At 50.2% G+C, this 22,465-nt stretch overlaps 1 protein-coding gene across 1 annotated transcript; it reads right to left on the bottom strand.

Moving 5' to 3' along the window:
* Positions 1 to 145: 145 nt before the first annotated feature.
* On the bottom strand, positions 146 to 20,545 carry IGSF22 (immunoglobulin superfamily member 22). Its single transcript, XM_008004667.3, has 22 exons — positions 20,292 to 20,545; positions 18,071 to 18,202; positions 17,695 to 17,831; positions 16,361 to 16,460; positions 16,239 to 16,278; positions 15,890 to 16,067; positions 14,768 to 14,881; positions 14,082 to 14,244; positions 12,881 to 13,153; positions 11,636 to 11,920; positions 10,727 to 10,851; positions 10,504 to 10,645; positions 10,079 to 10,375; positions 8,318 to 8,620; positions 6,566 to 6,739; positions 6,238 to 6,366; positions 5,320 to 5,616; positions 4,138 to 4,226; positions 3,744 to 3,936; positions 2,857 to 3,156; positions 1,777 to 2,106; positions 146 to 372 (listed from the first exon to the last, which is right to left on the bottom strand). Exons 1-22 carry the CDS (start codon positions 20,413 to 20,415, stop codon positions 302 to 304), a joined length of 3,996 nt encoding a protein of 1,331 aa, XP_008002858.3. The 5' UTR covers positions 20,416 to 20,545; the 3' UTR covers positions 146 to 301.
* Between the last annotated feature and the right edge of the window lie 1,920 nt (positions 20,546 to 22,465).

Raw genomic sequence — 22,465 nt, 5'->3', positions numbered from 1 at the left:
AGTCTAGGCCCAGTCACAGGAAGGCTGGTCACTGCCTTGTGGGTGGGTTTGGACTAGGCTTTCAGGGGTCCAGGTCTGGGATTCCCCATCATGCAATCACATCCATCCCTTTGGTCCCTGCTGTATACCACCATCAGGAACAGGAAAGGATGAATTTAGTTTATTGCCCCATCCCTTCACTGAATGTTTACATTGACAAACACCAGAGAGCAAACTGGGCTTCCTGCACCAGGTCATGCAGAGGACCGGCCAAGAAGCTCCACATCGTAACAGCCTCCTGATGCCTGGACTGGGCTGGAGCTCACATAAGGTGCTTTGATTTCTTCTGCAGACTCTCGGTGATGGATGCTACAATTGACTTATCATCTTTGTCTGAAAGAGCAAAGCAAGTATTCATTATATTAATGATGCTGGGGACCAGGGAAATTCCAAACTGCTGGACTTCCTATGCAGGAAACCAGGAGCTGGACCCTGGGACCCTTAATCTTGGGTTGGCAGAGCGGAAGGGGCGAGAGCTGCCATTTATCTAGCAGTTAATATTTGCCAGACATTGTGCCAGGCAATTCTGTACTATCTCATTTAAACCTCACAGTCCTATAAAGAAGATGAGAAAACAGGCTCAATGAGGTCGCTTGCTAAGGTCACATGGCTGGTCAGTGGCAGAGCCAGGGCCCTGGGCCCATATGCTGTGCTTACAACCAGAGTTGAGTTATCAGGGATCTCTTTAGCTGTGGAATGAAAGCTGGATAGCGCCCACAGTGCCTTCCCTGGCCTAGTTCTTTTACACAGCTCAGCAGCCTCTCTGGAGATATTGTCTCAGTGCCAGACACTTAGCTAAGCACTCAAGAGACAGAGCAACAGGACAAGGTCCTTTCCCCAAAGAAAGGTATCTATAACTGGACAAAAAAAGGTTTGTAACCATGGAGACCACAGCAGTGGAGTGTCATGGAAGGTTCAGGAGTAGCAGAAAATGAGATGAGAGGTGGGGGAGGGGGAAACCTTGTTGGAGGGGGAAACCATGAAAGGAAAGCCGGGGGAAATTTAAGCAACAGCAAGGCAGGCCAGCTTTGCATTTAGAGTTCATGCTGCTAGCTGTGTGGCTATGAAGACAGTAGACTGGGAAGGAATAAAATGCTTCCCCTGATATGTGCACATGAGTAGAAACATGGCATGCATGTACAAAAGGGAGGGCCAGCTTTGCATTTAGAGTTCATGCTGCTAGCTGTGTGGCTATGAAGACAGTAGACTGGGAAGGAATAAAATGCTTCCCCCGATGTGTGCACACATGAGTAGAAACATGGCATGCATGTACAAAAGGGAGGTTCCCTTCGCTCCTCCCCTTGCTTGTGCCCCCCACCTGCCCTTATCCTAGACCAGTTTTAATTTTGATTGCACATCAGAATCACCCGCAAAATTTTGTAAACATAAAGGTTATTTCCAGAACCCTGCCAGAGAGATCATGATTGGTGAGTCTGGTTGAATCCTGATCACCAGTATCTTTTTTTTGAAGGCAAGTCTAGGCTCACCAAGAGTTGCAAACCACATCTTATCTAGGGATTGAGAACTCTCATGTCTGCAGGGACCAGGCATATAACAAATGACATCGAAAGGATGGGAGAGTGGTAAGAACTGTGGCCAATTAAGAATGTTTGCACCACCTATTGGTAGTCAGCTCAAAAAACGGTGCCAGCCAAAAAAAGAGCTGACCAATGGCCCACAAGACCAGCCTTTTGCGCCTCTCCCCCTCCCCGAGGCCGGACCCCGTGGCGCCCTCACCATAGACGGTGAGCATGCAACTGCTGCAGTCCTTGCCCAGCTCGTTCTCCACCAGCACGCTGTAATCGCCGCTGTCCTTGAGCGTGCAGGTGGGGATGACGAGGGTGCACACGCCGCTGGTGGAGTTGTACCAGAACTTGGAGTTGGCCGTTATGTTGACGTCGCCCTTGTAGAGGGTCACTGTGGGTCGCGGGTTCCCAAGGAAGGCGCAGGTCATGGTGCAGTCCTGGCCGCGGAGCACCGTGTGTGGCTTGAGGGGCGTCAGGAAGCGCGGTGCCTGGCGCCAGTCCTTCTTCTCGTAGGGCTTGAGCTTGGCGCTCAGATCCTCGACTGCGCGGGCGGGGCGGGGCGGGCCGTGAGCGCGCCCCAAGGCCCCCACCCACCACCCACATCTTAGAGCTCAGCTTACACGAAACCCCGAGGACCTAGGCCAGATTCCCAGCGCCACTAACTCTGGGGGCCCAATGTTACACTGGTTCCTAAGGGCTCCCCACCAGCCCCCAGACCTCTCCCAGACCCCCCAGCCCCGTCCCCAGCCACTCCAGGGTTCTGCTACCCAAGCCATGCTTTCCCATACACCCGGGGCCAAGATGTCATTCCAGCGCCAGCTTCCTGGACCCTGTTATTCCCAGCCTTTAACTCCGCCTCCAAGCTTCCCCTACGTCATATCAGCGTCCACAGTGTCCCGTCTTATCCCTTTAGCTCCTCAGTTCGAGTTTCCCGATGCGGCCCGCACCCTTAACCCCTAGTCTCCAGGGATCCCAGCCATCCTCCTGGCTCCCTAGAGCCCGCCCCTGTTCTCTGCCCGGTTAGACCCTCCCCTCAGAGCAGAACGCAGAACGCGTCTGCGCTCTAAGTCCCTCCGCAGCCCCTCCACCGTCGTCTCCGCCCCCAAAGGTACCTCCCCATCTCCACTTTAGTCTCACCCCTAAGTATCCCGAAGAAAGCCAACATTTCCTTCTCTCCGCAGCGTCCCAGATATTAACCGTTCTATCTCAATGGTTTTCGGATTTTATCCTGCCTCTTGGGTACCCTTTGCGATTCTTATGTCATCCCCACCATCAGGGCACCCAGACTTACTCTGGTCTTTATTGATGAGCCAGGTGTCCTTGGAGTCAAGTGGCTCACTGTCACCGATTTCATTCCGAGCCACCACTCTGAAGTAATACTTCCTGCCTGGGAGCAGCCCGGTCACTGTGTACTTGTTGCTGAAGACACGCTCGGCTGCCGTGTACCAGGTGGCGGTGCTTGCATCCCGCTTCATGATGACATAGTGAGCCTCACTGTCCTCCTGCACATCTGGGCTGTGGTTCCAGGTCAGAGTCACTGTGTTGGGGACTTCCTCAAACAACCGTAGGTTTGTAGGGGGCCGAGGGAAATCTGGAAGAGTTGGAAGATCTGTCAGCGACCTTGGGGGACCTGAAGTATTGTGTCCCCAACCCAGCCATCTGCCAAGTCCGATGGTAGATAAGATGGGGCAAGTCTCAGGCAGCTGGTGTCTTGGAGTCGGAAAACTATTTCTGAAGTCTGCTTTGCCATTTACTAGCCTTGTGACCTGGGGTAAGTTACTTATCTGAAACTTCTTTCCTCAGTTGCAAAATAGAGCTAACAATGACTATTTCATAGAAATAGTGGGTAAAGAGCCTGGCATGTAATTACTGTTCAGTAAAAGTGAATCCATTCCTTCCTTGGGGGTTTAGAGCTTTATTTTAAAGCTCCCAGCTCTCTTTAAGCGGTCACCCCAATTTTTAATGGATTCATCTCCATTTGTCGCTCCTGCCCCTCACTCATTTCTACTCTCTGCTGACCATTCTCTGTATGATAAAGTTTTGCTCTGGGTTGTCAAAGAAATCTTCATGACCCTAAGGCTCAACTTTCCTGTGGTAGGAACTCAAGCGGCACGGGGGAGCTGTACTTTGGAGAGTGTGCAGTGATGGGTCCTGGAGGCCTCTGCCTTCTCTCCATACCTGCTACGTGCACATGGATGTCATAGTGTGCTTCTCCAAACTCATTCTGAAGCAAGATTCGGTACACCCCTGAGTCAGAGCGCTTGGCGCTATTGATGAGGAACTGGGAGTGGTTTTTGCTCTTGGTAATTGTTTCTCGGCCCTTGGTGGGAACACCATCTTTCTGCCAGATCACGTCAGGTGGTGGTGAGCCCTGAGTAGTGACAGGAGATGGCACAATTGGTCACGCAGATGATATTTGGGGGCAGGCCTTCCTCCATTGTCGAGTTTCCCGCCAGGCTTGTCACACTAGGGGTCTGGTGAGGGGCAGAGTCAGAGTCAGAGACTGTGATGGCTACAATAGCCATTTTGGTTATTGGAGAGTGTATGGAGGTCAGGGTCAGGGACAACTCACGGAGAAGGCTGCATGGATGCAGAGGGCTGTCCCAGCGCGAACCACCATGTGACTCTTCAGCCGGGCACTGAGGTCAAACTTGGGTGCAGCTGAGATGGAGGAGACAGAGGTGGAGGCATGGATCTCTCTTTCAAGAAGACTCTGCTTTAAGCCTCCTCATCAAAGCCTTCCCAACCTCTCCTCTTTTATGCCCCCACTACAGGCCATAGGACACTAGCTGCCCTGTAACACTGTGAAACATTTATTTGTTTTCTTATCTGTCTCCTTCTACTAGTATGCAAGACCCTGGAAGGCAAGTCCTGTGTCTTGTTTCTATATTCTTAACACCACCTTTTGAAACTGCCATTGCAACAATTGTAACAGTGAGAAAATTATGACAGTGAAAGAGATCTGATCTAACCAACCCCCATCTTACCTTTAACCTCCAAACTGCCCTTAATAATTCCTGGTTTCAGACCAAGCTAACGTTGGGAGAGACATTTTTTAAGTTTATAGTTTAGATGATAACAGTCCTTCCCCCAAACTAAATCACCTTTGCAAAGCTAATGAAAGGCCACCAGGTTAGGAGGATGTGAGGAGCCTGAATTCTGCTAAGGTGTAGACATAAAAGATTATCAGCCGTTATTCCAGAGATCACAAGATTTGCAACTCCCCAGCTACTCCTGCAAATACATCACTATCGTAGAACCTAAGATTGGTCGTTGAGATGTCTTTTCAGGTTTTTGCATTTCTGATGACTGATAGCTCCACCTGGACCTGCTGACACCCCCACCCCACTGGTCCTGTGGCCCCACTCAGAAGCAGGCTCCCTGGCCTCTGAATTTTCGGGGAGTTGATTTGGGTAATAACTCCGTCTCCCATACGGCATGGCTGGCCTTGTGTCCATTAAACTCTTTGTTGCAATGCTGTGGTCTCAGTGAACCGGTTTTGTGTGTGCAATGGGCAAGAAGAACCCATTGGGTGGTTATACTTTGACACACAGTGGATGCTATTTGGCACACAATGATTGCTTTAGTGGGGGTGCCCCTGAAGTTACCCCTAACTTTGTCCAGGCACAATAACTATGGATGACTTTTTCATGATCATAGCATCATCCAATTTTCCTGTGGGATGAGGCCCCAGAGGAGAAGGTTTGGAGGTACCAAGTTGGGCATGAATCCCCAGCCCTCTCTGTCTCCTCACCTGGTGGTGGCATGGCACGGACCCCCTTGTCTAGCTCCACAGGCTCCCCAACCCCAGCCTCATTCACAGCCCGGATTCGGAAGAAGTATTTTTGCCTCTCGGTGAGTCCTCCCACTGTGTAGCAGGTGCCTGAGATGGGGATCTTTGTGCACTTGGACCACTCCTTTGTGTCTTCAGTCCTCATCTCAAGGATGTAGCCAGAGGGTGGGTCTCCCTCTGCAGGCTCCCGCCAGGCCAGGGAAATGCTGGAGTTGGAGGAATCAGATACATGCAGGTCCTGGACCAGGCCTGGGGGTTCTGGGGTAGAACAGACATGTAATCAGTGCCCCCCCAAACTCATCTCCACTCAATATTCCTGAACCCCATCTTTCACTACTTCTAGCTCCAGATCCCCCAGTTAACGCCCTCAGTACCTAACCTTATACACTCAACCTCCAAATTCAAATTCAGTTGTCTTACTGTTTCAACACTTTCATCCTTAAACTCAATACCCCTTAAATTCAGCATACCCCACACATTCAAAGCTTCTATATTCAAAACCCCAGCCTTTAACCCAACCATCTCCACCACATCCACTTCCAGGCAGTACCCTCACCTTGCTTCCTATATGCAACACCCTCCAACCATCTACCTCACACCCTTACTCAACCCTCAGCTTGCCTCTCCTACCTCACCTAACTAGAAATACACGAAATTTAAAAAACGTTTTTGTACTCCACCTCCTCACTGTCCCTGACTCTCAGTCTTTATTTGCTGACTTTCTCTTGCATGTGAATCTTGTCCCTCTATGAGACTGGCAGTTTCCAGAGTATAGAGACTGTGGTACCTCCTGTCATACTTCCCCAGGGAAGAAATTCTTTCTCTACTTTGAATGGGCTAATTCCATTATGTGTCAGGACCTGGCAGCCCCATACTCACTAACAGGATCCTTGACCACTACTGAGCTGGATGGCACACTGGGCTGTCCAGGGCCTGCCTTATTTACAGCTATAACTCGGAATTCATATTCTGTGTCTTCCAGGAGACCATTCACAGTGCACTTGGTGCCTGAAATGGGAAGATGAGGGGTCATGAGGCCAGAGGCATCCATGGGGTGAGAACAAGAGTGAGAGACATAGAAGAGGAGGTCATGGGATGTTGTTAAAACTTCCAGAAGAGCTGGAGGAGGGACTATGTCAGCAATTAATGGGTCCACTCAGCAAGACCACCTTTGGCCCCTCCTGGGCCTCTGTCCCAAGGACCTCACCCTGGATGGGGTCCCTGTTGACTGGCACCCACAGGTTACTGCCTTTCTTCCTTCGTTCTACAATGTAGCCAAGCACTGGGGCTCCCCCATCCTGGGTAGGGACATTCCACGTGATGGTCACAGTCTCTTTAGTCACATCAGTCACTTGAGGCTGGGAGGCAAAACCAGGAGGCTCTGTGGGGGACAGAGAGAGCACAAAGGTTAGGAAGGGGAGCATGTAGATAGTTGCCCACCTCATGCTGACTTCTGCCTCCCCTGCTTAAATAAACTCAAACCAGTGATTCTTTTTTCTTTTTCCTGTTTTAGAGACAAGGTCTCACTGTGTTGCCCAGGATGATCTTGAACTCTTGGGCTCAAGTGATCCTCCTGTCTCGGCCTTCCAAAGTGCTGGGATTACACGCATGAGCCACCATGCCTGGCACAAATGATTCTTTTTTTTTTTTTTTTTTTTTTTTTTGAGACGGAGTCTCGCTTTGTCGCCCAGGCTGGAGTGCAGTGGCCGGATCTCAGCTCACTGCAAGCTCCGCCTCCTGGGTTTACGCCATTCTCCTGCCTCAGCCTCCCGAGTAGCTGGGACTACAGGCGCCGCCACCTCGCCCGACTAGTTTTTTGTATTTTTAGTAGAGACGGGGTTTCACCGTGTTAGCCAGGATGGTCTCGATCTCCTAACCTCGTGATCCACCCGTCTCGGCCTCCCCAAGTGCTGGGATTACAGGCTTGAGCCACCGCGCCCAGCCTACAAATGATTCTTAACTTTGCTTGCCCATTAGCATCAAGTGGGAAGTAAAAACAAAAATGAAAACAAAACAAAACAAAAAAACCCCACTAACAACAACTAGTGTCTGGGTCCCGCCTACCCATATTCTATGCCTGGTGTGAATGGCAAGTATTATTAGCATTATTAAAGAAACCAAGTGATTCCAGTGTATAGCCAACATTGAGAATCAGTGACTTAAACTTTTCCGCAGTGTGACCCCCAATCCCATTATTCTCAATCTGCTGTCCTGACACGAGATTTGGAGATCAGTTGGGAGAGGTATAGCAAGTAATTAACTTGCAGTAATAATAATAATATTATTTTTGAGACGAAGTCTCACTCTATTGCCCAGGCTGGAGTGCAGTGGCATGATCTTGGCTCATTGCAACCTCCGCCTCCCGGGTTCAAGCAATTCTCTTGCCTCAGCCTCCTGAGTAGCCAGGATTACAGGAGCCTGCCACCACGCCCAGCTAATTTTTGTATTTTTAGTAGAGACAGGGTTTCACCATGTTGGCCAGGCTGGTCTTGAACTCCTGACCTCAGGTGATCCGCCCACCTCGGCCTCCCAAAGTGTTAGGATTACAGCTGTGCGCCACTGTGCCCAGCCTGTAATTATAATTAAAATGCCAATGTTGTCAAGGGTTTTCTGTGGGGAAAAAGTTAGAGTGGTTTCAAGGTTATCCCTAAAGCAACATCATGCTCACTTGGATTCTGGGATGACTTCTGGGATGGAGAAAGAAGTGGAGTCAGTTCCCTGAAGTTGTGTACGTCCTGGGTATACTCATGGGAGTGTGTTGTGCATGTGATATGACTGGACAAAGTTGAGAATTCCTACCCAAAATGATGTTCTGTTTTTACTCTGGAATCAGTCTGTCTCATGAGACAGCTAGAGAGATGTTCCTGTGGAATTCCCCACAGATCAGTGTTCATCCCTGGCTGAAGGCCCCCACGCTGACCCCTGAGTTCCCCACTGAGCACCAGGCTATCTCACTGACCTATGGGATTTCCTGCAAACACTTCTTCCGTCTCCAGTGGGTCACTCACACCTTCTGAATTGACTGCCAGGATACGGAACTGGTAGGCTTTTCCCTCTTCCACCTTGTTGGTGGAGAAGTTGGTGACTTTGCCATCCACCTCGCCTATCTTAATCCAGGACTTCTTGCCAACTGCCCTCCGTTCCACTATGAACTGTGTCACAGGTCGTCCACCATTGTCCTTTGGGGCCTTCCACTTCATGTGCACACAACTACCTGAGAGCTCCAGGAACTCCACCCGGCCCTGTGGAGGCTTCGGACGGTCTGGGGACAGAGAACAGCTTCAGAATGGGGCGTTGGAACAAAGGATCAGAAGAGCCTCCTCCCACTCATCAAAGGTCTGCCCAGACTAGGGTATAGCTGGATTTTGAGCTTTTTGGACCCTTTGCCCCTCCCTGTGTCCATCATCCCTCCTTCTAAGACTTGCCCAGTTTGATCCTTGCCCCCGTGAGTTTCCCATCTGCCTAGCAATGGGTAGACTAGAGACCTTAGGGTCCCCTGCCCTTAGCTGATCTCCCTGTCCCCTTCCAGACAAGTTCTCCCCTTCTGAGCTTTGAGAACACCAGTGCTTTCTAGTACCACCATTTACCTTATGTTATAATTACAGTCTGTCTACCAGTTTCACCCCTTTTGGATTGAGGAACTGCTGGGGATACTTCATCTCTGTGTAGCCAGCAGTGAGAACACAGAGGAGGTGCTCATTCTTGCTGCTGAATTGAAACTCAAACTTTCCCATCCCACAGCTCGATGGAAATGCAGGTGGAGGAGGTGGTGATGGCGTGTATGTGGCATGTTGAATATAACTACATTCAGGCCAGCTCCTTATCTCTTTCCTTATATCCTCATGTTCAGACAAATCCCAAATCCCATTCCCAATCCCCATTCCATCTTTCCCACGTTATTTTGTCTCCAGCTGTATCTGACCTCCCACCTCACCCTGTTTCACTTTCAAACTCACTACTCTTTCCAATCAACCTCACCCCCAACCCTAAATCCACCCCTTTTTTTTTTGTTGTTGTTGCTTTTTTTGTTTTTGTTTTTGTTTTTGTTTTTTTGGAGACAGAGTCTTGCTCTGTCACCCAGGCTGGAGTGTAGTGGCCTGATCCTGGCTTACTGCAACCTCTGCCTCCCAGGTTCAAGCGATTCTTGTGCCTTAACCTCCCGAGTAGCTGGAAATACAGCTGTGTGCCACTACGCTTGGCTAATTTTTGTATTTTTAGTAGAGACCAGGTTTCGCCATGTTGGCCAGGCTGGCCTCGAGCTCCTGACCTTAAGTGGTCCACCTGCCTTGGACCCCCAAAGTGCTGGGATTATAGGCGTGAGCCACTGCGTCTGGCCAATTTCACCTGTCTTTCACCTCATTTCCACCTTACCTCCTATCAAGTTTTCCTCTTCAAGTCAATAACAATACTTAAGTAACATATCTGAAAGTATATTATGTCCTGTGTTCTTAGCTGTGCACTTTAAATTCACTAGAAATGGATACTAGAAAAAAAATCACCCTGTTCTAGGTAAGAAGCTGAGGCTTAGGGAGGTTCACTCGGCCAAGAGCTAGCTGGGAAGTTAGAAAGCGGGCTTCTGACTGCAAAGCCAGCCTTCTAGGCCCATTCCCAGCTCAAACTTCAACTCTATCTCTGGCATCCTCCTCAGCCTGCCTTCTGCCCTGAGTCTGGGCAGCAGATGCCCTCAGTTCAGCCTAGCCCAGACCAGCCCTGCCCTTACCCAGCACACTAAGGTGCAGAGTGGCTGTGGCTGAGCCGTGGTCATTCTTGAGCTTAAGCAGGACGAGGCCACTGTCTTCACGCACACAGTTGGAGATGGTGAGCAGCGCCTGGTCTTCCCCGCGCTGCAGGGACACGCGTTCCTCCTCCGTCACCTCCATGCCATCCTTGTACCATGTCACTTTGGGCAGCGGTTTTCCCCGGAAGGGGACGTTGATGTGGGCCGTGTGGCCTACCTTTACGGTGATGGGGTGTGCGGCCAGTGCCTCCAGTACTGATGGGTCGATGGTAGGAGGATCTGTGGGGCGGGGCGGCAGGGAAGGCTTGAGCATTGGCATGGAGGAGCCCATGGGGCAGGGGAGAAGCCATGAGCTTGTGGGTGGGCCAGGCATGGTTGAGCTTTGCCTGCCTTGGACAGATCCATACCTGCGATGAATACAGAGGCTTCACTCTCCGCGCCCTTGGCCCGGAATGTGTACTTGCCCTCGTGCTCAGGGTCCATACTGGGGAAGATGAGCTTGTGCACTGCACCCTGCTTCACAATCTGCACACCTGGCAAGTCCGTGATCTGGGGGCCAGGGGTGGGCATGAGTGTGAACATAGGCTAGGTCTACCTCCTTCAACCCCTTCCCTGGCCCCTGCTTCAGACCTCCTTGCCATCCTTCAGCCACACACCCTCCACCTTCTCGTCGTTCAGCACTACACACAACTCAGCCGGGCTCCCAGTGGCTGCGTGCACGTCGGACATCCCGCTCTTCACTGTGGCCAGACGCTCTGGGGAGAAAGGTGGGCAAGGTACTGGCTCAGGATGTTGGGGTGGGAGGGACTTCTGGGAAAAGGGCTGGTGGCAATGGTCATGGGACTGGTCGGGGTGGTGCATCAATCAAAATAATTTATGATGAGCAGGTGGCTTGCCATTGTGGTCCATAGGTGATTAGGGGATGGTCAGTGGGGGGAACTGGAGCAATAGGTGGGAGGGGGATGGGGAAAGGTCAGTGGCTTGGGAAATGGTGACCAGGAAAACTGGTAGATGGCTAATGGGGCATTGATTAGTGAAGGGTGGTCAGCAGGGACTTAGGATGCTGAGTTGAAGAGGGAAATAGATGGTGAAGATGCAGGCGGTCACTGGAGTTGGGATGTTTAGTTGTGGTTATGCTAGACTGCGGGATACATAGGGTCATTGGGGGTTGAGGGTGGCCAGGGTCTGTGAAAAGTGGTTTATGGTTAGGTAGTAGGAGATGGTTGGGATCAAGATGTCTGGGATATCAGGGTTGCTGGGGATGGTTAGAGTCTGAAAGTGAAGGACGAAGTCAGGAAATTTGGGACAGAGTCTGGAAGATGGGGGGTGATAGTGTCTAGGAGGTATAAATGTTCAGGGCATGGGAGGTCAGAGATGGTCAGAATTTAGGAGGTGAGGGTGATCAGAGTGGGGAGACACAAGTTGGTCATGGTCTGTGGGAGGGTTGGAGTTAGTGGGAGGGGGGCAATTGATGTCCGCTGTAAGGGAATGTCAGGGTCAAGTGGATTGGTCAGTGGGGATTGATAGGGAAGGTGTTACCCTCTACAGTGACGATGGCAGTACTGTAGTATTCAGTAGGGTCTCCATCCTGCATGGCCACCACAGTGTACTCGCCACCATCACTGAGCTGTGCATCCTCAATGACCAGCTCTGCTCGCTTGCCCTCATGGTTCATGCTGTACTTAGTGCCATGCATCAGCAGCTGCCCATCCTTCTTCCAGCGCAGTGTCACATCCTTGGACGTCAGTTCACACTCCAGGCATGCACGGCTCCTCTCTTTCACACGTACATTTTTGAGGTTGCTCTCAAACTTGATGGGGATGCCTGTGGACGGACAGACACTTGGGCCTGCTCCCAAACCACAACATCTTTTTTCTGCAGCTACAGAGTCATGAGCCCTGTCCCTCTTTCTGGCCCCAGAAAACGCAAGAACTTGTGATGTTGAATGTGTTTGTGTGCAATATGTGACTCACAGAAGTACCTGACAGGGAGAGTCCTAGCTCTGGCCCTGTCTTGCTAGTTGACTATATAAAACTCATTTACCTCTCTTGAGTCTCAGTTTCCTCACATGTAAAATGGGGTGAGAACTTTTACAGTTCTCAATATCTCTAATGCCCCCTTGGAGCTCCAGCCATACCTGCATTGTCTCTCTAATGTCTAGACATTTATACATGCTATTACCTCTGCTGGGGATGTTCTCTACTCTCCCTCATTCTCTGAAAGTAGAACTCCTTTTAGTTATTGGTAAAGCTTGGACATCATTCATTATACTATTTCTGACGTTGCCAGGTGATGACTTTTCTTTGGTCTTCTACAGCCCTTGTGTCTCTCTCTGTCACAGCAGTGATGATTCCATGTGATATAGATTCCAGGTGCGGTTCAGATGTATGACATGCTCATTGGTGTACCTACATTATGTGCGAATTCCCAAAGTAGTTGTGATAGCAGAATGTAAGTAGTCAAGAGTGACACAGATGTGCTGTAATATATGACATTAGAGACATAGACTAATACTTTCTTGGTCCACGATCTCACAGCTGATAGTAAGATCCCAGTGTGTCTTGACTCTTGGAATAATAACTGATATTCTAATTTCATTTTCATACCTGCCTCCCCTACTAGACTAGGGGTTAACAGAGGGGAGATCGCTCTATCTTTCCAGTACCTATCACAGGGCTTTGCAAAGAGGAGATGGATGGATAGATGGATATATAAATGATGACTACCTGCATGGAGGTTGCTGTGTCACAAAGCCCACCCCTTAGGCTGTTGCCCAACACTCACGGTCAATAGTGAGCTGGGCCTTTTGCACCAGTTTCCCCGCCTCAGCAGAGAACTCGCCGCTGTCACTGAGTCTGGCATCCTTAATCTTAAGTGTATGGGTCAGACCATCTTCGGACACTGTGATTTCATACTTGTCATCCCTCTTCAGCTCCTTCCCATTGAACTTCCACACAAAGTTGGGCTCTTTCTTGGAGAGGCGGACCTCAAACACAGCTGTCTGGCGCTCTGTCACCTTCAGAGGCTTCATCTCTCCCAGGAACTTCAGTGGCTCATCTGCAGCAAACAGTAGGAGGGGCAGTCATTGGGCTGGTCCCTCGTGAGGGGTAGAATGGTGAAGAGGGGACTCACGTGTCACTGGCCTCCTGTAGCCCATGGCTGGGGGGAAGCACCCTTCCTTTGGTTTTGTTTTCGAGCCCTTCTCACCTGGAGTCCCCTCCTATGATGTTCACGTGGTCTCCCCAGTAACGGTAACAGCAATTTTAAAAGCACTTTTGTGGTTTTAGATATGTTCCAGGCACCATTGTAGCCATATTAATTCATCTGATTATCATATAGGTAGATTCCATTATTCCCCATTTTGTAGATGGGGAAACCGAACCAAAGAGAAGTTAAATAACTTGACCTAAATCACATAGCTCATAAGTGGCAGAAACTGGGATTTGAACTCTAGTAGTTTAGCTCCAGAGTCTGTGTTCTTTTTTTTTAACTTATTTTTTTTTGAGACAGGGTCTTGCTTCATCACCCAGGCTAAAGTGCAGTGCAGGATCATGGCTCACTGCAGCCTCAGCCTGCCAGGTAGCTAGGACTACAGGTGTGTGCCACCATACCTGGCCAATTATTTATTTATTTTTGTAGAGACAGGGTTTCACTGTATTGCCCAGGTTGGTCTTGAACTTTTGGCATCAAGCGGTTCTCCCACCTCAGCCTCCCAAAATGCTGGGATTACAAGTGTGAGCCACCACGCCTGGCCTAGAGTCTATGTTCTTAATCACTATGCTACACAGCCCCAAGGTACTTATTATCTCATAGTCCTCTCCCTTACATCTGATGCTTCCTCCCTCTATTGACTCCCATCCCCACACAATCCTTTCTTGCATAGTCCCATAGTCCTCTTCAATATCCCCATGGACCACATCCCTGGCCATTCCTCTCTTCCAACCCGACATGTCCTCCTTGTGCCCTTGCATGCCCCCACTCATACCCAGCACTGTGAGTTCTGCACTCATCCGCTTATCGCCCACGGACAGGCTGTAGATGCCAGCATCATTCATGTTCACGTTGCTAATAACCAGCATGTACTTGGTGCCCATCTGCTTCACATCGTACTTGCCCAGGGAGTACTGGATCCTCAGTGGCTCAGTACCCTGCCTCATGGAACAGGTAGGAAAGCTGTTGAAGGGCTTTAGGAGGAGGCTTCCAGAGGTCTCCATTCCCCAATGCCAGCCTAAGCGAGAGGGTGCATGTCCAACCCTCAAGGCACACAGAGGTTCCTATGATCTCTATAGCCTCATCATCTGGCTTGGTGGGATCCAAGATCCCTGCCTCCCCACAGGCCTCCTCACAGGCCCGAGCTCTTAATATGCATGAGTTCATTAGATGCTTTCCCTTAGAGGCAAAGATCTTCAGTGACCTTTAAGACTGTCTAATCAAGCCTTTCAATTTAAAGATGGGTAGACTGAGGCATAGACAGAGGAATGTGACTGTCTTGCGTCACACAACAAAGGGGTGAAACAGTTAACAGTAGAGCCCAATTCCAGCCTCTTTCAACCATACCAGGAGGCATCCTCTTGATGGGATAGAAGAGAGGCTAAGGCTTATGGATAGTGAGAGAAGGGGGTAGAGAGGAAGAGATATTGCCAAGGTGGGCCCTAGCTAGGCATCCCCCACCTTGATCCATATCATCTTGACATTGGGGTCTTTCAGCTCCATTATGCAGTCAAAGACCACTGTGGTGTCAACCTTGGTCTCTTTGTCTTCCAGGGGCTTCAGAATCCGGATGGCCTGAGAGATTATGATAATAAAATGACAAGTGTCAGTGGTACCCAAAGCCTGCCCAGACTGTGTCCTCAATCCTGGAGAAACTCTTAAGCATATGGGGAGAAATGACTAGGCTAATTAGATAACAACCTGCACTGCTCCACTGATCAATTGAAAGATTTAGGAGGAGAGGAATATTATGGGAGATGAGCAAAAAAAACCAAAAAAAAAAACAAAAAAAACACAAAAACCATCATTCATGGAATAGTCACTGTGTACCTGGGCCTATTATATAGATTCTCTAATTCCAATGTAGATGCTTAATGAGTTGGTTGAGTGAACCAGTGAATGACAGCAACAACACACAAACAAATGAAAGAAGGAAGTATAATTTTCATTTTGTAGATGAGGAAACTGAAGCTCAGAGAGATGCCCAAGTTCACATAGCTAATAAGGCAGTAGAACTGGGATTTGTTTGTTTGTTTGTTTGTTTTGAGACACAGTCTTGCTCTGTCACCCAGGCTGGAGTGCAGTGGCGTGATCTTGCCTCACCGCAACCTCCGCCTCCCAAGTTCAAGCGATTCTCCTGTTTCAGCCTCCCAAGTAGCTGGGATTACAGGTGTGTGCCACCACACCCAGCTAATTTTTGTGTGTGTGTATTTTTAGTAGAGACAAGGTTTCATCATGTTGGCAGGCTGGTCTCGAACTCCTGACCTCAGGTGATCCACCCACCTTGGCCTCCCAGAGTGCTGGGATTACAGGCATGAGCCACTGCACCCAGCCTAGAACTGGGATTTGAATCTAGGTCTCTCTGACTCCAAGGTCCATGCAAGTATATTAGGGAGTGGTAAAGACAGAAGTAGAAGGAAGGTGACTTGTGCTCCCTTGCTGCTTTCACAGTAGAGAGTATGCCTCTGAGTATGTGTGTGCAGAACTGGGGAGACCTTGCTGCTGAGAAATACACAGGCACTAGCACTTTGGGTGAGGCCCTGCCCCTAGCCTGCAGGCCCCTGCTCCCTGCAGGGTACTGACCTCCACCTCTACTTTCTTCTTCATCTCTTTGAGCTTCCTGAGCAGCCCCCGAAAGTCGGTGAAACCGTACTCCATGCAGACTTTCTCAAAGTCTTTCTTGGGCACTTTGGACAAAATCTCCAGCATCTCTTTCTCATTTGCCACCTTCTTCTGCTTCTTCTTGGGAGCAGGGGGTGCCCTAGGAGAAGGAGGAAGGGACTAAGCTTGTACACAATGCCTCTCCCAACCTTGAGAAACCCCTCCCTACTCCATGGATTCTTGGAACTCAGGGCCCTGTGGAGAGGCCTTTGAGAGGCTTCAGCCTGGATGAGGAGACAATATCTTGGGCAGAGGGACCTGCCAGCCTCACCGCTTCTTCAGCATCTTTTTGAAGTCCATTTTCTCTTGACCTGAGGACACACAGAGGGACAGGTTCAGACAGGGGGAGTCTGGCCCCTAAGAAGAAAGGCCAAGAGGAAGGGGCCAACTCACCTTCTGTTACCAGCAGAGATACAGTATAGATGGCATCTGCATGGTCATTGCTTGCAATACACTTGTAGTTGTCGGAGTCATCTGAGGTCAGTGGCTCCAGCTGGATCAAAGTCCGGCCATTAGAGGGGGAAGGAAAAGGAACCACAGGGAGACTTTTTGTGAGATAAGGAATGAGGCCTTTTTTTTTTTTTTTTTTTAAGGGGCCAATAGGAGCTGAGTGTTGGGTATACGTGTGGAGGATTGAGCAGCCTATATGATTTGGAGGTACCAGCTAGCAGTCAGTGTGAGTATGCATGTTTGTAGCCTGATTCCATAGCAATAAAACTGTCTGCTTCTCCATCAGACTTTCCCCCTCGGCTGTGAGCTCTCAGAAGGCAGGACTTCCCCTGCGTTGTAACTCTATCTGCAGTTTCTGGCATCATCTTGCTGAGTCTTCATTTAATACAATTTACTCCTCTGTACCAGGCACTGGGCTGAGCCCCAGAAGGAGCGGTGGTGAGTAAGGCTGATGTGGTACCCGTCTGCATGGTGCTTGCAGAAGCCTGCTAGGCTCTCAGAAACCAAGACTCTCAGAAAGTGTCTGCTGAATGAATGAGCTTGTGTAAGAGGTGGCCAGTAGGGGGACCTGGGGCAGCTCCTATGTGTTGTGCGGGGCTGAAAGTCCAGTGAGGATGGGTCTTTGGGAGGAGACTACTTCTGTCTGTGGGGAAAAAAGGAGGCTCTTTGCCTTTCACAACGGGAAATCGGGCCAGGATCCGAGTGATTATAGGATCAGAAGTAATTATAGGCCTAGATCTCTCAGTGAGCCATCCCTCTCTTTCCTCGAAGGGCTTGGAGCCAGGGGTTGCAGCTGGGCAGGCCAAGCTCTCAGAAAGTGATCCAGAAGCTGGTTAGACCTAAGGATGGTCTGTCCTTGGGGAGGCTGTTCTAGAGGGTTCAGCTGGAGAGTCCAGAGCCCCTGACCCTCAACCCTACTCTACGGGCCAGTCCCTGCGGCACCTCTCCACCCACAATGGTCCCGCCCTCCATGGCTACGGCCACCGTCTTGGTCCCGCATTCCTTTTGGCTCACTCGCCTTGTGGACACACCCCTTCACTTCCATTGGGCCCCGCCCCACCACGTTCTGGCTCTGCCCCTGCTCTGCTCTGCGCCGCGGGTACTTTGGGTCCTCTGCTCATTCGGGCAATACCCCAGTTCCTGACTCCGCCTCTCTTATCCTGCTTCAGTTCTCGGGCCGCCGTTAAGGCTCTCATTGGTTAGGAGACTGGTGGCACGCCCTGGGGGTCCCTGCCTCTGGCCTTCTCCGTAACTAGACTCGGGCTCGGCCCCCGCACCTTCAGCACGTGTTCCTTGTTAATGCTGTCGTAGAATATCTTGGCGGACTCCTTGATGGGGATGCCGCTTTCCCTCTTCCAGGAGATGTAGGGTTTGGGGTTCCCCTGCACCCGGGCTCGGAACACGGCTTTGTCCCCTGCGATGAGCACAGGACGCGTTTTCGCCTCTTAGCCACCAGGCTAGAGCCTCTGCCACCCTCTGCCGGCTCCCCGCCTCCTCCCAGACACTTGGGCCTGGCCCCGGGCAGGGGAGGAACCCTCGGGCAGGCTCTGCCAGGGTTTAGCATTAGAGGTCGTTGGGGTGAAAGGGAGGGTGGGGACACTCGATTAGAAAGCGAAGCACTGGGGGCCCGGGGAGCCATGGGCAGCAACACACCCTCGGGCGCGGTGACCGGGTGAGGCTTCTCCACGAACTCAGGGACGCTGTCGCCCGCAGGGATGTTGGAGCTCCGGGTCACCAAGCTGAAGAACTCCACTGTGCTCGAGGACTTCCTCGTCACGACCTCCTCTGTGGAGGCAGGCGAGAGGTCAGAATGGGCTCCAGGTAGAAGCCCAGCTCGCGATGGGAGGACTGAGCTTTCTTGAGGGGACGGTGGAGCATGGGAACAAAGGGCATTTAGGGAAGTGGGACCAGGACCAGCTACGTGCGGAGAAAGCAGGGTGCATCGATGGGCCATTGTGTTATGGCAAGTTTCAACCACAAGGGGACGCGAACTCCTTTCCCACACCTCAGTGGTCCATTACCTTTATGGGGCCACAGCCCTGAGTCCTATTTTTTTTTTTTTTTTTTTTTTTTTTTAAAGGTGGCTTCTCTTTTGGAATTTTCTTGGTCTCTTAGGCTTCTCTCCTGGAAGTCCTGGTCCCCCAGTAGCATTAAGAGGGGCTAGGCCTGCTTCTGCCTGGGAGGTCTGTAGCTTGGCTGAGCTCTGCTCTAGATTTTCTCCCTGCCATTCTGTGGGTTCAGCATTCATTGCCTTGGCAGTAGTGATTCTTGAATGAGGGACAGGACACATTCCCACTCCAGTGGGGCTATATATGGGAATATCCTTATCTGAAAGCACATCTTCAATGTGGAAATATAATTTTATATTTGGAAGACAAAAAACTTTTTGCAGCATAAAACTACAGAAAATCTTCTTGGCTGGTGAGTTATCAATTCATAACAATTGCTCTGAATCATGGAACACTTTCCTTGAGTCAGGAACTGTGCTAGGCACATATCAGAGGTGATTTTATTTAATCTCCACAGTATCCCACTGAAGTAGGTGCCTTTAGTATCCCACTAATCTGACAGAGGGGGAAAAATGTGTTAAGAAGCTCTCATGGCCTGCTTTTAAATAGGAACCAGAGGTCTCAAACAGGCAGAATGCAGGGGATACCTGGCCTGCAGATGTCTTTTATGTGACCTCCACAATGTTTAAACAAAAAGGTAGCCCTACATCTGAAGTAGAAAGATTTCACATAAAAATTCGGATTTCTGGATTCTCAACACTGGACTTGTATTCCCATATGGCAACAGTCAGTGGGAGGTGAATAGTGGCTGCCCCTTTAGATGGGATATACCATCTAGTTTACCCCAGTCTTTTCCCTACATTTATGTTCCCTGCCTGGGCCCTGTTGGTCAGTGGTCTTCAGCTTTGTTTGCACATTAGAATCCATGGAGAACTTTATAAGAAATACCTGATTGAATAGTCTGGGGTGAGACTCAGGTACTGCCGTATTTTTGCCCTCCTCCCGCCCCCTGCTCTAAGGTGACTCTGATGTGCAGCCAGGGCAGAGAATCACTGCTATAAATCACTTGAGTTTGGAACTTCTGGTCTAGACCATATGCCTTGAGTCCCAGCTGTTCCACTTGCTCTGCCTCACTGGCCAGGAGGTGTTGGTTGGTATAGAGTATTTATCTGGCCTTGACCTCTGTGCACAGACGACTTTGAGAGACTCTATCCATTTGAGGCTTTGAGGGAGGGGCAATGACTGTGAGAAGGGGTATCCAATGTCTCGGCCCCTGGCCATCTTTTAATCTCTTTCCACTAGAGACATGACTAAAACACTCTGTTCAGCTCTGAGACCATTTCTCAGCTTTCCCTTGGATCTGCCCTCCTCCAAGTCTGGCCCCAGTGGGCTAAAAGCCTGGAAGCTAAGGTCACCTTCTTGTTTATGTGTTCACCTTCTCTCTCCACTGGTAGCCCCAAGTCTCCTATTTCTTAAGTGGAGCAGGGTCAGCATTACTGATATGTAGATAAGGTGGCTACCCTCCTAATTTCCCCCATGCCCGAAGTTCTACCTTTGGAGACATAATCCGTTCACCTATGGCTCTGATCTCCTTCAGCAATTAAGAGCTTATCAATCATTCACACACATCCACACGATTGATCTTTTCTAAGCTGTTTTCCTGGAGATCTGATATGTGGTGTACATCCAGCTGGCTGAAGCTTTAACAAAGCCCAGATTAGAAGCACACATTGGGTGGGGGTTGCTGTTGGTATTGTGGGCTCCTGAGGGGCCCATTAGTGGCACAACTGGGGTCACCCAAGGGATAGTTGTGGAGGAAGAATAGCTGCCCTTCCCGATCCATTCCCTGCCCCCATTCCACTTGCCTCCCACGATCTTGGTTGTCTGGGAGAAGGTCTGCACGTGGGTGGTGGAGCTGGAGAACTCCATGGACACGTGCTCCTGCAGCATCTGCTGGCTGTGAATGGTTGTCATGGTGACAGCAGGCATGGGCACTCACCTGAGAGACTGGGGAGAGGATGAGGCCATGAAGGACAAGACAGGGAGTAGGAGGGAGATTCAGAGATGTTATGTGTGTGTTCAGACATAAGAGGAGATGGAAGCACACAGGAGAGGGCCAGGAGAGCAGTCAAGCTCTCTTTTCTTCATTTCCTAGCTCCCTTTTCCTGGTTAGTTACCAGACCCAATAGTCCTGTCCTCTCACTGAGCAACTCCAAACTATTCCAAGGTCTCAGAGGGAGGGGTTATAGGGCTTAGACTTACCCAGCCAACCAAGTAAGGCATGGAGGGAGTTGAGGATACCTATTGATAGCTACATGGCACTAAGGAGGCAGTGCTGGATGTTTCATCAGGAGGGAATGCAGTCAGACCTAAGAAAGAACTTCCTGACTAAGACATACTGGAGTGGGCCTTAGAAGGAAGCTGTGGCTCTTATTCCTGGGCCCTGGGGCACCCGGATGCTAAAACAGATGACAAAACGTTGCTACAGTTCTGCTTGTGTTTGCGACATGGTAAAGGCAAAGGTTTAGTTTTTCTTACATTTTTCTTTGAACTGGTAATTCAATCACATAAAGAATAAAACAATATAAAAATCCATATGGAGAGGCTCCCACCCACTCCTGTGTCTGTCTATCTTACAACCTTCCCCATTGCAATAGGTAGCCCGTCTCTAGGCTCCTTCTAGACCTCCATCATGCAAATAGGAAAACTCATACGTTCTTGTCATCTTCCTTTTTTTTAGGTAGCCCATTATACACACTATTCTGACCCTTTCTTTTTTCATTTAATATGTCTTGGAGATTTTTTCCATGCCAGATGATAGAGTTTCCTCATTCCTATTCAGAGTACCATGTTATCTCAATGAATGGATGTCCCTCCATGTTGTATTTAACCAGCATTGCGGTTTTTTTTTGGTGCGATCTCGGCTCACTGCAACCTCCTCCTCCCAAATTCAAGTGATTCTCCGGCCTCAGCCTCCCCAGCAGCTGGGATTACAGGTGTGTGCCACCATGCCCAGCTAATTTTTGTATTTTCAGTAGAGACAGAGTTTCACCTTGTTGGCCAGGCTGGTCTTGAACTCCTGACCTCAATTGATCCACCTGCCTTGGCCTCCCAAAGGGCTAGGATTACAGGTGTGAGTCACAGCGTCTGGCCAGCATTGCAGTTTTTTTGTTTTTGTTTTTTTTGAGATGAAGTCTTGCTCTGTTGCCCAGGCTGGAGTGCAGTGGCGCGACCTTGGCTAACCACAACCTCCGCCTCCTGGGTTCAAGCAATTCTCCTGCCTTAGCCTCCCAAGTAGCTGGGACTACAGGCACGCACCACCATGCCTGGCTAATTTTTGTATTTTTAGTACAGATGGGGTTTCACTATGTTGGCCAGGCTGGTCTCCAATTCCTGACCTCGTGATCTGCCCAACTCAGCCTCTCAAAGTGCAAGGATTACAGGTGTGAGCCACCACGCCTGGCCCAGCATTGCAGTTTTTAAAGCCCTATTTTGTATATGAGGAATCTGATGTCTGAAAGAAATGACCCTGTCTAAGGTCACTCAGACTAGACTCCTAGCTCTTGACTCCAGTCCGGTGGTGTCCCAGAGGGCTCCAAAGCCTTCTTTAAACCAGGTAGTTAGGGGTTAAACTCTACTTCCTCCCTCCACCCCCTAATATATCTCTGCCTGGGCTGCTTCTACCTTTGGGTTCTGAGACTTTCCCCCGTCCCTATTCCTGCTCTCTACCCTATAGTCCCCTCTGGGCTCAGAAGGTGGTCAGCTTTGTCCCCTTCCTGAGGGAGGAGGGGAGACTTACCTTCAGCACTGACCAGTCCCTCCCAAAATTCGAATGCTGCGTCCACGGCTTTGGAGGCTCAGCTAGTGCCTGGACTGTATGGTGGCCCGTCTCCTTCTTCCTTTGCCCCAACAGTGAGGCTACCAGTGTCATCTGTTCCTTAAATGTCTGGCCCCCTGGGGGTGATTCCTTATTCAGGCTCTGCAGCTGTCTCAGCTAGATGGCACACTGCTTGGTTGTGGGGGGAGGGGAGAAGAGGGA

The sequence above is a fragment of the Chlorocebus sabaeus genome, chromosome 1 (genome assembly GCF_047675955.1).
Source record: "Chlorocebus sabaeus isolate Y175 chromosome 1, mChlSab1.0.hap1, whole genome shotgun sequence".
In the NCBI taxonomy this organism is placed as follows: Eukaryota; Metazoa; Chordata; class Mammalia; order Primates; family Cercopithecidae; genus Chlorocebus; species Chlorocebus sabaeus.
This window is presented reverse-complemented; position numbering and strand designations above follow the sequence as displayed.